The sequence below is a fragment of the Zosterops lateralis genome, assembly GCF_965231275.1.
Source record: "Zosterops lateralis genome assembly, chromosome: 5".
In the NCBI taxonomy this organism is placed as follows: domain Eukaryota; kingdom Metazoa; phylum Chordata; class Aves; order Passeriformes; family Zosteropidae; genus Zosterops; species Zosterops lateralis.
The window spans coordinates 11129030-11141563 of NC_139766.1; the positions used below are offsets into that span (position 1 = coordinate 11129030).

General features: G+C 41.0%; 1 protein-coding gene across 14 annotated transcripts in view; it reads left to right on the top strand.

The window, feature by feature from the left end:
• The window catches only part of ABLIM2 (actin binding LIM protein family member 2), a 125088-nt gene that overhangs the window by 14678 nt on the left and 97876 nt on the right, over window positions 1-12534 (top strand). The window contains exon 1 of one of the 14 annotated variants that reach the window (XM_083861888.1): window positions 8643-8760. The exons of the other annotated variants lie outside the window; for them this stretch is intronic. Within the exon in view, the coding sequence (XP_083718014.1) occupies window positions 8745-8760 (16 nt within the window). The 5' untranslated portion in view covers window positions 8643-8744. Of the gene's footprint in view, window positions 1-8642; window positions 8761-12534 lie in introns of those variants that run through there. 14 annotated transcript variants of the gene reach the window in all.

Consider the following 12534-nt stretch of genomic DNA (forward strand, 5'->3'; position numbering starts at 1 on the left):
ACACTGGGTTAGCTTTCAAATTATGTAAAATATGAGTTTGAAATGCTAATTTTAATCCCCCTGCCCTAAATTTGTGTCCTCACTCACCTGTGGTGGTGTTCATGTTGGAGAGGGGTTTTAGAGAGATCTGCTTTGCTGTCATGCAAGGTCCTGGCACTGGGAAGAAGTGGAGCAGGGCTGTGGACAGGCTGCCTGGGTGAGCAGAGGATGTACAAGAAGGGTCTGCAGGAACAGGCTCTTTTGGGGGGCTGAGGGAGAGCATCAATGTCTTCATGTCCCACTGCTGGGCTGGAGAGAGGGAGCACCCAGCCTCTGCTCAGAGATGTATGGCAAAAGGACAGGAGTCAACCCCATGGCAGCTTGCAGCATGGCAAGTTCTGATTAGGTGCAAGGGGAAACAAAATTCCCAAGAAGACTGTAAAGCATTGGAGCAGGAAAAGTGGCAGCCTTACATGCTTGGAGGTTTGAGATTTGGATGGGACGAGGCCCTGGGCAACCTGATCTAATGGGATCTGTGCTGGGGAGGAGGCTGGACTAAATGACCTCCAGAGGTGCCTTCCAACCTAAATTATTCTGGTTCTAAATATAACGTGCGGGAGTGCTAAACTTGACTTTGGCATGATTAAAATTACATTTAAAGCTAAAGCAGGGCAGCAAGACAATGCTTCTGGGACTCCTGTGCAGCACTTCCAAAAAAACACAGGCTCACATACATTTCCAGTGGAAGCTCAGTTATTCTGAAGCACAGGGTTATACCAGAGTTACATGGTGATTTTAAAACCATTGCTATGCTTCAGAGTGTCTGTGGTGCTTACATGTGCTTTGTAAGAGGTCAGATTTATTTCTACAGGTCACAAACTGAACAGCTGAATGGATTCAAGGCTCCTAACTCCCATTCTGTGACAGATAATTAAAAGATCTAATCTCTTGTACAGCTGACCTGAGAATAAATTTCTAATGGTCTGTGGATTTGCTGCACAGCAGAGTATACAGCTTCTCATTATAAATTAATATGTTGTTAGTACAGCTAGACCAATTTTGAGATAGTGTCTTAATTTAAAGTTGAATCTTAGGACCATTATTTTCTTTTTGAGTGAATGTAAAATATACAAGAAATTGCTAGACAGGAGAGGTATAATCTCAGTAGTATAAAACTGTCTGTAAAATGATAGCAAAACATACAGAGAAAAAGGAGCTTTTATTTAAAGATAGAGCAATTTCAAGTTTAAAAAAGCAAACTTCATTTTTATTACATTTTCTAATTATATCCATACATAATTGTGCAACCAATAAATGGATTGATATGTGCCAAAGTTGAGGTTTAGCATATAAGTATTAAGGCTTTTGAGTAGGTCTGAGTGTGTTTAAAAGGTTTTGGATTAGTGCTTTAAATAAAATTAATTAAATCTTACTGTATGAGTAGAAAAATAAACTTTAAAGGGATTGTTATAATTCTACCTTTGTACAAATGTAATCTCACTGGCTGAAAAGAAAACATTCAAAATTAATAGAAAATTCCATCTTAGTTGGTTTCAGAGTGATAATGATGAGTTTATTGTCTGTCTTTTTCCAGTTTCTGGTAATTATTAGCAGAGCAGATATGGAAGTGGGAAACCTGTCAGTCTGCTGGAGCATCTTTGGGGCCTGCTGCTACAATGCTGTGGAGTTGGACACTTAGGCTGCCTGTCTGGAGGACAAAGAGATGACTTCCAGCACTTTCCCTTTACCCTTACCTGATGCTAAGTGGAACTCACAGCTGAAATTAGCCTAATCAATTTGTAAATAAGCGTTGATTACACCTGTATGGATATAACCACTCTAGCAGGCTGTCAGTAATGGTGCTGAAGGCAGGAATTAGGTGGCAGATTTGACCTGCAATTGGAAAGGAAGTTAAATAGAGGTTTAAAAGAAGCAAACTGTGAAGTGCAGCAGAAAATATGCTTGAACTAGAGGTGCAGGGGTTCTGCAGCTTTCTCAAGAGCTGTACTGAATGGCCTTGTGTTAATGGTGTATTTCTAAATCAAGATAATATTATTAATATGTGTATAGAAGACCTCCATGACACTATCTAAACAAAAGAATATTTATCAAAAAAATCCTATCCATCTTTTTAGATGATAGTTGTAGAATGACATAGTATTGCTCATTTTTTTTTTCACATGGTTAGCTAGTCTTTGGACTTTTTATTATTTTGGTTTAGAGAAAGAATTAATAGAAGGTATTCCTTGCAAAATTACATTTTCTCAAGAAAATAATATGATGAAAGGCCTATTTTGTATGAATAGCAGGGCCCAAGATCAGGCAGAGATCTCCTGCTATTCTCAACTCTAGAGAACCTCTTGTTCTCCTACTATTGGAAATAGTAGTTGGTGGGGTTTGCATTTCCCCTGGTCCTTTTTTTTTCTCAGTACCAATCTGTGTTGGCCAGCAGTGTCCAGGTATTTGTATGCAGGGGTTTTCCATTGTTTTACAAACCTTCCCCTAAAAGAGGCAGCTTTGTTCTTTTTTCTTTGTTTTTCTTCTTCCTTTGTTCTTAGTCTGTAAAGTTTTGATATGAGTCTGCATTAAAGATACATTTTGCACATGTATTTAATATTTGGTTATATCCTGAACTTGCATAATCAGCATCTGGAAGTAAGAGTTTGTAACATTTTGATAATAAGCAGAAAATTTCTTCTTCCAGTTCCTAATTTTAAAGCTAGAGATTAAAGATGTTTCGTTTTTATTATGCAATACCACACATTGTTAATTTTTGCCCAAGAGAAATGCTTAAACCATTAAATATTAAATCTTTGCTTTGAATAAAATATATTTGCACATTGTATCATATACAGTGTTCTCACTGAGTGATTTTGTTTGGGAGTTACTAACTCTGCTGATAAAATTTGCATTGCTATTGGCAGTAGCATTTCAGGAAACTCCAGCAAACAATGGAAGGCTGAAGTTGTTACCTGATCTCTCTATTTGTATAAAGATCATGTTTACATAGAGGGAAGAACTGAAAACTTGTTCCTTTGAATATTACAGCTGTCATTGGAAAAGATTCCATGTTAGTCTTACTCATAGTGGTGTGGAAATATGAAGGTGCCTAAAAGCATTGTTGTTATCAACTCAGTGGTGCAATGCAAGGCATTAGAACCTGTCTGCCCTGGGCTCTAGCAGGGTGTCAGACAGGGAACCTGTGACATCATGGGGGTCATCAAGCTTGTATAGCTTGGAGGATAAGTGGAAGTCGTTCTTCTGTGCCAGACTGAAATTCAGACCAGAGTTTTCATCTCTGTTTCGGCTCAGCGTTGGAAGAGAGAGTTAAACTGAGATAGCAGAATTTCTAATGCTTAGTGATACAGCAGATGTTACTAATAGATTGACTTAAGGAGCTGGGACTCATTTGTGATTGACAGTATGAAAAATGCTGTCAGAGTGACTGAGTCTGGAAGCTAGGTCAAATTAAGGGTTTCTGCAAGTCATGGTGGTTAATTCGGAGTTTTCTGCTTCCGGCACCTAAGGTCTCATTGGCTGGGTGGGCTGGTTGGTGGTCAGTAGAGAGAAGCATTTCCACAAGTTGTCACATTTTCCACAGCCCCAGTGACAGCTGTAGCTAAAATTATTACATAGGTAAGGCTTGGATTGCATTAAGGAATTGTCCCTAGTTCTCTGCTTATTTAACACATTAGCCCTTATTATGTCCTTTTCCTTGCTCTTATGTAAGAAACTGTATTGCTGAGATAATTCAGTTGCATCATATAATTTTTTCATACCCTGAGGAACCCATCAGTCTTTGTATGGAGTTGCATATCGTGCTTTGAATATGAAATTAATACTGCTTCTAGCTTGATCAGTGTAACTTTATTAGACTATGTTTTTCTTAGGTACCTCACTCAGTACTACAATCACATCTGTATTTTAAGGGAGCACCTTGAAAAGCTAAATAATTTTTGCTGTTTCTACAGAAATACTGTTAAAATGAAGAAGATTTAAAGTCCAGATAATGATAGTGCTTAGCAGTGCAGAAAAACAAGTCACACAGGAGAGAATGTTGATTTCATTCATTACAAAGCAGAATTGTCCTTCTTTAATTCAGTGAGAGCAGGGCTGCCACTCCAAATGACAGAGAGAAGTAGGATGTGATAGAAAGGGTATTTACCATGTGAGTCATCATGTACTTTAGGAGTATTTGAACTGGGAGGAGATTTATCTTTGTTTATCTTCTGTTTTGGAAATAAACGCTGGAAAAGTGCTGCAGTAGCATGGATCACTTGTTCTTTCTCTTTAGTGTTGCATTAAACTAAAGTTGGGTTTCTCTTTTAATTAAACTGTCATTTTTCTGTGATGCTCTGGGAGTAGAGCAGTGCCAGGCTGTGCTCTGATGCTCCTTTGGTACATGGTCAGCAGTGGGGAAGGGTGAACAGAGTTCCCAGGTGTTGCAGCCCTGGGAAACAGTAAGGGAGACTCACTTTCTCCAGCAATGCGATGGAAGGAATGTTTGAAGAAACTGTGTGCCCAGGAGAAGGGAGATGTCCAGGAGGAGGATTGAAGTTGGGAAAAGGAGATGTTAAGGGCAGTCAGGGAGGAGCATTTGTGGAAAAATAGAACTAAATTAGAAGTAAATGGACCTGGTTGCAAGTAGATTGACCTATTGATTGGCTATTGAGTACTGACCTGCTCTGGATGAGCCCAGCACCCCATGGCCATAGCTTGTCCTCTGTTCTCAAACTATGTGTGGGTTTGGTGGGGCTGCATGTGCTTGTTGGGTTCTTGTCAGCTGTGTGTGGACACATCCCTGCACCCCATTTTGCCCCAGATTTGGCTCTGCATCATTTGTCCTGCTTCTACATGAAGCCAGCTGCCTGAAGAGCAGCCATTGGTGCGAAGACCAAACCCAATATGTAAGTGACCATCCCATGTGGGGTAGTGGAAGGGAGCCTGAAGTGCTTAAGGTGGGAAGACTGTGAGTGCAAACAGCCTCAGAGCCAGCCCGTCAGCAAGAAGGGGATGTGTTGTTTGTGTTGTGGCATGAGCTGGGTCCTTGAACAGCTGTGTCCCTGATGGCCCAACGGCCCAAGTCTCCCTTCGGTGGCATGTAGGACAAGGGACAGTGTCCTGCGTCACTGCCGTCTTAGTAGGTTGTTATTAAAGGCTTGAATTGGTAGGATTATTGGCAATTGGAGCAGCTTGCAGCCAGATGAAACTCCTGGTTTCCTTGCCCTTGTGAGGAGGAGGAGCGACCTACATCTGCCCAGGGGGCTGTCAAGCTCCACATTGCAGTGACTTGCTCGGCTTCTCTCTGTTAGGCACAGACATAAAGGCTTTTCTTGCGACAGAGGGAAATAAAGGTTCTTGGTGCTCACCAGACCTTAGCTACAATTTTAGATTAATTGTACGTTTTGTGTAGAATGTGAGGAATTACCCACGTTCAGAGGCTGGATGGGGAATAGTGTGCTTCAGGATCTCCTGACCACACTACTGTTCACTTGACTCAATAAAGATACTTCATGTTTGAACCCTGTTGAAATCAGGGGAGAAAGGTTAATGTGGATTTTGGCATTGGATTTTCATCTGTCCTTCACTGAAATGCATTTCTGTATATTACCTGGGAAAAATGCTGTACAATGTCTTTCTTTTTATAAATATGATTTGCTGCTTCCCCTTCAGTCTGTAAAAGGCGAATATAAATCTTCAGAAAAAAATATTTATTTTTAACTAAAACTCATTTGCATTCTGAATGAGGTGGTAGTTTGCAAATTAAGCAACTCAAAACTTCGTCTAAAAACATGTTAGAGATACCTCAAAAATGTTCCTGTTGTTAATAGAACAGTTAGTTGCAGAACTGTGCAAAAAGTAGCACTGTAGCTGAAGGCTCTGGGGTCGTGTTTGTGTGAATATAACACATTTCTGCTATGATTGCTGTGTCAAGAGATAATTGATTGCAGAAATTATGTAGCCTGAATGTGAAAAGGGAGGCAGTGTGCTAGTTTGTCTGATGAGGATGAAGCAGAATTAGATTTGTATGGGTGTAACTGAATCTAAGAAGAAATTCTTACGCCGTGACAAATTCACCAAAGATAACTAATTTGCACTGCGTGAGGTAGTGTGACTTTAGCACCCGAACTTCAGTAGCATCAATATCTATGTATATTTGAATTAACTCTATGATTGCAATAAAACGAGATCTAATCCCTTTCTAATGCCAAATTAAGCAGAGCAAATAAAAGTGGGAGTTCAGTTTTATATTTCAGAGTAATTATTTTAGACATTTTTATGCTGTAGTAGACTACAACATAAAAACAAAAGAGCCTTTGCAAAGGTCCTTAAATTATTATTTGTAATCCTTTAGAAACATATTTCATATAGCATTAGTAGAAAGTTAGTAAATTATATTAATTAATGATTGGGAGTGATACATTGTGATTTGGCTAGCAAAATGAACCGTTCCTTTCTGTATTATTTTATCTTGTTTTTGCTTTTTGGTGGTGTTGTAACAAACAGGCATCGTTGTTATTATTACTCTGTTTGTACCAGGGAATGGAAAGACAAATGAGCCATGGAAATTCCTTCTACACTGTTTTTCCCCAGTTGCAAACATTTGCTCATTTCCAAGCCAGGAAATGTGCTTGTCCCCCTCCCCCATTTGAGGATACAGATGGAGCAGATGCCAGTGTGAAAAGTGATGCAGAGCAGGGGTGCACCCAGTAGGTGCTACAGACCTGGAGGCAGGAAATAGCACCATAAGGACAGTTTCTGGTACTGGGTCACTGCTCTCAAAAAAGGAATGCCCTAAAGATGAGAGGACTGGCAGGAATATGGTTTGGGTAACTGGTGGAGCTGCTAGAAGTTATCATCAGGCAGCCAGGGAGGTGCAGAAGAGTAATAGATATACAGTCTAGTGATTTTTTTAAAGTTGATTCTTAAGATTTTGGAGCTGCTTATGATGGAACTGAGCAATAAAGAATATCCAATAATTTAGGCACACTCCAAGAAAAAAAAATCTGCTTTGTTTCTTGGAATTAAAGTGAGCTCAGAGACATAATTAGATTTCAGATGTTACTGATGGGAAATTGTAACCTCAGGCAAGCAGGGGAAAGGCTGAAGTTTCTGGTTGTGATGAGCCAACTGCTAAGATCAAAACTTGACAGAATTCAGAAATGAATGCTGATGAAAGTCTTTGACCCAGATCAATAATGATTTTACTGGTGGACTTTACTGGGAGCAGGGTTAAGTGTAACAGCATCACATTTCCAATGATGACTTCTTTTTTACTTTCAAAACAGCACTCCCTGTTGTTGACAAATTCCTCAGTGATTATTGACCAAAATGAATGTATTTAAGTAGGATTTGGATCTGACCTGCTGCTTTGCAGCTACATCCCTTCACAGAGAATGGGATTTGGAAAGCAGACAGAAAAATGTTTTCTGGCATGGTCACTGTGGGCTGAAGGCAAGGATTAAAGTGCTGGGAGTTGCGCGTGTGTGTGCAGGACACAGAGTGCTGCAGAAGAGGATGTGTCTGAAATCCCCATCCCCTTTTGGGGCAGTTTTCTTCTTCAGGGCTTTTCATTTGGGATTTGCAGTCCAAATCCTAAATATGATTTTCAGTGTCTCTGTCTCCTTTGCAAACCTGAGCAGATCTATCTGTGCAAATACCATGGTGGGGCTTGCAGCTGCTTGAGCCTCTGAGGAAGAGGAATTTGCACCCATGGTTCCCTATTGGATCTACTGGTGTAAAACTAAGTAGGCCAAATCCTGCAAATATCTGGAGAGCTCAGCCAGGGTGGCTGATGGTGATCCAAAAGAGTATGAGGATTGATTTGGCTTCACACAGGCAGCACAACAATATTGAACAAAACAAAAAGCTGACATATGATTTTCATGTCAGAAGGTAGTTGCTGCAAGATAATGCATATACAAGATTTTTTAAAAATTGAGTAGTTCATAGTTTTGATTCTGTGTAGAACCTGGGATCTTCAGATCTGTGCTCTGAGTCTCAGGCCATGTCAGCTGAGGGCTATTTAAAGGTATAGACCATGTCTGGCATGGCCCAGGGCAGTGGTGTACTCACCATATAGCTTTCTGAAGTCAGAGTCCTTATAGAAATGTTCGTTCTGTTCCCATGTAGTGCTTTAAATAACCCAACACATCACTTTTATTCCAGTGATACACATTCCAACTCCATATGAGCAATCGTGAGAGATTTTTGGCTGCCAGGTATGGATCGCACAGGGAGAGCATCTCACTGCTTACATCATCTCCTTCTGCCATCAGTGCTGTGCCCTCCTGCGCCAGGGGAAAAGGACCACTGTGTTTTGGGGATATCTAAAGGGGTTTCCCTGCTACCTCAGCCTGTATTTCTAATTTATGACAAGGAGTTTGCAGGTTTTAGTTCTTTTAGCCTTTCTCCCCAGGTGCCCAGCACCGCCCTGAAGCAGCTCTGCTATCACCTGATGCAAAGACACCCCTTGCTGGCACGTCCTGCATCCGGTCCCTCCGGGGCCCTGCCAGTGGTGCCACCCCCCATGGACGTGACAATATTTGGGCTTCTGTAGGGCGCTATTTTTACCCGGTGGTGACGGCGGGCTTGGCTGTGCTCCCGCCTGTGCGTGGGTGCTGCAGAGTCATCTGAGCCGGGGTGTGTTGGGGTGGCAGCGGTGCCTGTGGAGTGCACGCTGCAGATCCCTCTCCCTACAGCAGTGGCTGCTGACAGCAGTGCTCCTCGAGGAGTTTCCCCTCTGGAAGGGAATTAATGCAGGAATGCCTGAAGATACAGGTACGGTGTGATGACTCCACATTTTGGTCTGCCTAGACCTGAAATGACTTATTTTATATCTGGGGCTGTGGTAACTAAATCACTGATGCTGTCCTGAGAATAACAACTCTGTGTTTATGTGGAAGCACAGCCAAGTGGGGAAAGATGGTTGAACATTTATTGTAAATTATGCTTTTTTTTCTTTTAATTATATGAATGATGATTTGGAAATGATAATGATTCTGGTAGTTAGCTGGCAGCTTAATTTGAAAACTTTCCTCATTTTTTTAAATTGAAATTGACTTCAGAGTTTGTATTAGTCTATAATGGGAAAAAAGCCCCTATTTCTTTATGCAGATATCCTGGAATGTTGTTTCTATATCCTGTCTCATTGCAATCTAGCTAAACCTGTACAAAAATAGCCTTTACCATGCTGCAGTAGCTGTTACTCAAACTGAGCAGAGATTTTTATGAGCTGTATTTGAATTTGGTAAATATTTTATTATAATAATGAGAGCAGGAGGTTAGCTTGTGCTAGGTTTGTTTATGTGATGCGAGTTTAGCACAGAGCATATGGTGAGATTTGAAACTCTTGTGTGAATACTCGAGCTGTGTTGCACCTCATGTGCATGGTGTATTCACATCCTGCTGGATAACTCTGCTCTTTTGCCTCTGGTGCTATAAACTCAGTAATTGGCAGTAAAAGCAGAGGTCACCTCTGTTGTGCTGTGTGCCCCTGTGCCTTGTATCAGCTGTGGGTTTCTGTTTTGATGATGATGAGTAGGAAGTGCTGGAAAAGGCATGCCTTGGAGGGGTTGCTTATGTTTAGCAGAAGCAGGTGTACATTTCAAAAGGGAACACAGTTCTTGAGGCATTTTACTTTGTATTTTTGGACAATGTGAAAGAATTAAATTGAGACCTCTTGACATAAATAAATTTCTAGATTTATCAAATTTGGTGAGTATTTTCTCTTATAATACAGAAACTAAAGAGAGAAGTAACAGCACTTTGCTCTCAGAGCCACCACAGAGGTCTTGGAAAGAGCAGTGAGCACTTCTGGGGGCGTCCCCAGACCCTCTTGGTGCAGAAAAGCACTATTGGGAAAGTCAGTGAGTTTGTGTGCTGGCCTGAAGGACACTTCAGCCCTCTACGTAGCCAGCTGGAGGGCTCGAGGGACCATGAAATATGGACATTGAGAGCAAAATTTCTTTCCCTTTATCCTCCTGATCTTCTGGTTTCTCATGAGACAGAAGAACAGGGCATTGTAGTGAGAAGGCACCATAAAGCAGGAAAACACATTTGTAAAGTCATTTAACACAAGGGGGTAATTGAGAAATAGGGTAAACCAGGTTACCACCAGCTATTTAATATTCTGTTCCAGAACATCTAACTCATCCATTCCTTAGGCAGGGCTGGGGCCAGGGAATTGCTCTTCCCCAGCCGAGTGGGCTTGACAGGATGGATGGGAAGAGCTTGTAGAGTTCCATTGCACAGTTACTCTTTTTCTCTTCTTTTCTGTGCAAAGGACCAATGGGGTCTCAGGCCCCCACAAGACTCAATAATGAATCACTGGTTCTTAGGGAAAAAAAAAAAAAAACACACTAAAAAAAAAAAAAAAAAAAACCTACGCCCTTATTGAAATTAAATGTACAGCTGACACCCATGTAGTTCTCTGATTACTGCATATGTTACTGTATTATGTGTTTCTGTGTTATCCTCACATCAGCACAGCTCCTCATAACTGTATTTTAAACACAGACACAAAAGACAGGGAGACAGCAGGGTCCAGCTCTACGGTGGGAATAATGCTTCACTGGGATATTCAGAGGCACTTAAATGCTTCGTTCCTTATTTTCATCTGGATGTTTTTAAATTCAGCCCTGAGTGTTTTGACTCAGTTGACACAAGAAGGGTTTGTTAAAACAACGATTAAACTCCAATCTCTAATTCCAGAAGTACTTGTGTGCGTCTCCTTTAATCCTGCTCCAGGAAGATTGCAAATTTAATTCCCCTCTGGGCTTCTGTGTACCTCACCCTCCCCAAATCACTTGATACAACATGTCAGCAATCAATAATTCTGTCCTGTTTCTCAAATACTTAGTGAGTAAATGGCATTTGGGTCTCATATTTGTTCATTTTGATTTTCAGTAACCACCTCTAGCTATAAAGATGAGAGGTTTCAGTGTCAACACAAAGACAATTTGCTGTAATCCCTTCATGCAGAATAATATCCCTTACCAGTGCTGTGTGGTTTTGGTTCAGAGTTGGAATGTGGCCTTTGCCTTTGTTGAAAAAGCTGAACATTATTATGAACTAAACAGCTGATAATTATAGTTTAAAATATTAATGTCTAATATTTTTCCCCTCAAAAATATGTTTTCATCTCATGAAGCAAAAGGTTGTGGATTTATAGAGGAGCCTGTAGTGCTGATAGTTGCTAAAGAAAATTGTTGTATCTTTTCTGCTGATGGAGGGTGCAGGCAATGATACAATATTTGTATGAGCCTGAAATGAAAGGCCTGCACTTTTTTAACCCGACATCCAGAACACAATAAAAAAAGCCCCAGAACAACCCACAAAAAGGACAGGGAAGGTGCCTCTCACCCTCCAGGCCCTTTGTTCTTCCTTTCATTGTTGCCTTTAGGCTCTGGCTCTGCACTATCCTTCCATGATCCTTGGTGAGGAATTACTGCTTTCCCTGCATTGAGGGATAACTGGGGAGATTGCAAATATTAGGAATAAAATTTCTTTTCATACGACTCTTGTCTTTCCACTCAAATTGCACCTTTCTTTAGGTCACAGTACTCTTTAAAATGTGTATATCACAGAAGGACAGGTTGGATGTGGCTTTGAGCAATGTATTCCTGTCAATGCAGGAAGGTGGAACTAGGTGACCTTTAAAGTCCCTTCCAACCCAAATCAGTCAAGGATTCTGAGATTATAGTATCAAACTGTGTCATTTGCCCCTTTATCATTTTGGACTTCATTAATCACCAAGAGCAGTAAATCTATTAAACTGGTGTTTTAGAAGAGAGTTAAATAATGTGGCACAAATGAGTTATGTGGCCTTAATTATGTCTGTATAGTAAACAAAGGAGGTGGAAGTCTTTACCATTAAACTTTATAGTTGAGATTTGATTCCAGATTGAATGTGCATTCATAAGCATGACACTTCTTAATTTTCAGTACTTGATTTCCAAGCTCAGAAATGGCTTCTGTAGGTTCCTGTGCAGAGTTGAAACAAAACACAATTAAACTGGGAAAAGCATTAGGGCCGTGTCAAATTCTGCAGTTTCTGGGCATGTTTTTCATCAGGTCTGTAATCTACCATGAAGATTTTTCATTTAGCTGTTGGAGAGCCCGATAGCAAAGGGGTTTGTCATCTTCTGCATAGACCAATCCTCAACTGGATCTTTTGCCAACAGTTTGGTTTCCCACAGCAGTTTGCTCACAGCAGAGGGAGTGACATTTTCTATCCCAGGCTCCTGAGCAGAGCTGACCAGGGACTTGTGAATCCTCTCCCTTCTGTCACTGCCATCAGCTTGTCTTGTTCTGTTTTCAAAGCATTCCTGTCTCACTCAAATCTTTGACTTATCTCTGACACCTTATCCCTGTCCTCATGGCTGTTAAATCCTTAGTCTAGCAATGCTGAAGGAGCTGGGCTTAGTCAAAGGGATGGGGTTTTTACCACAAGCTGTGGATTTTCATGGATCCAGTGCACCTGTCACAGTGTTCATCGGGGTAAGGCTGCAGCCTTTGATACAAATGCTTCCACAAGCAAGGTGCTCTGCTTTC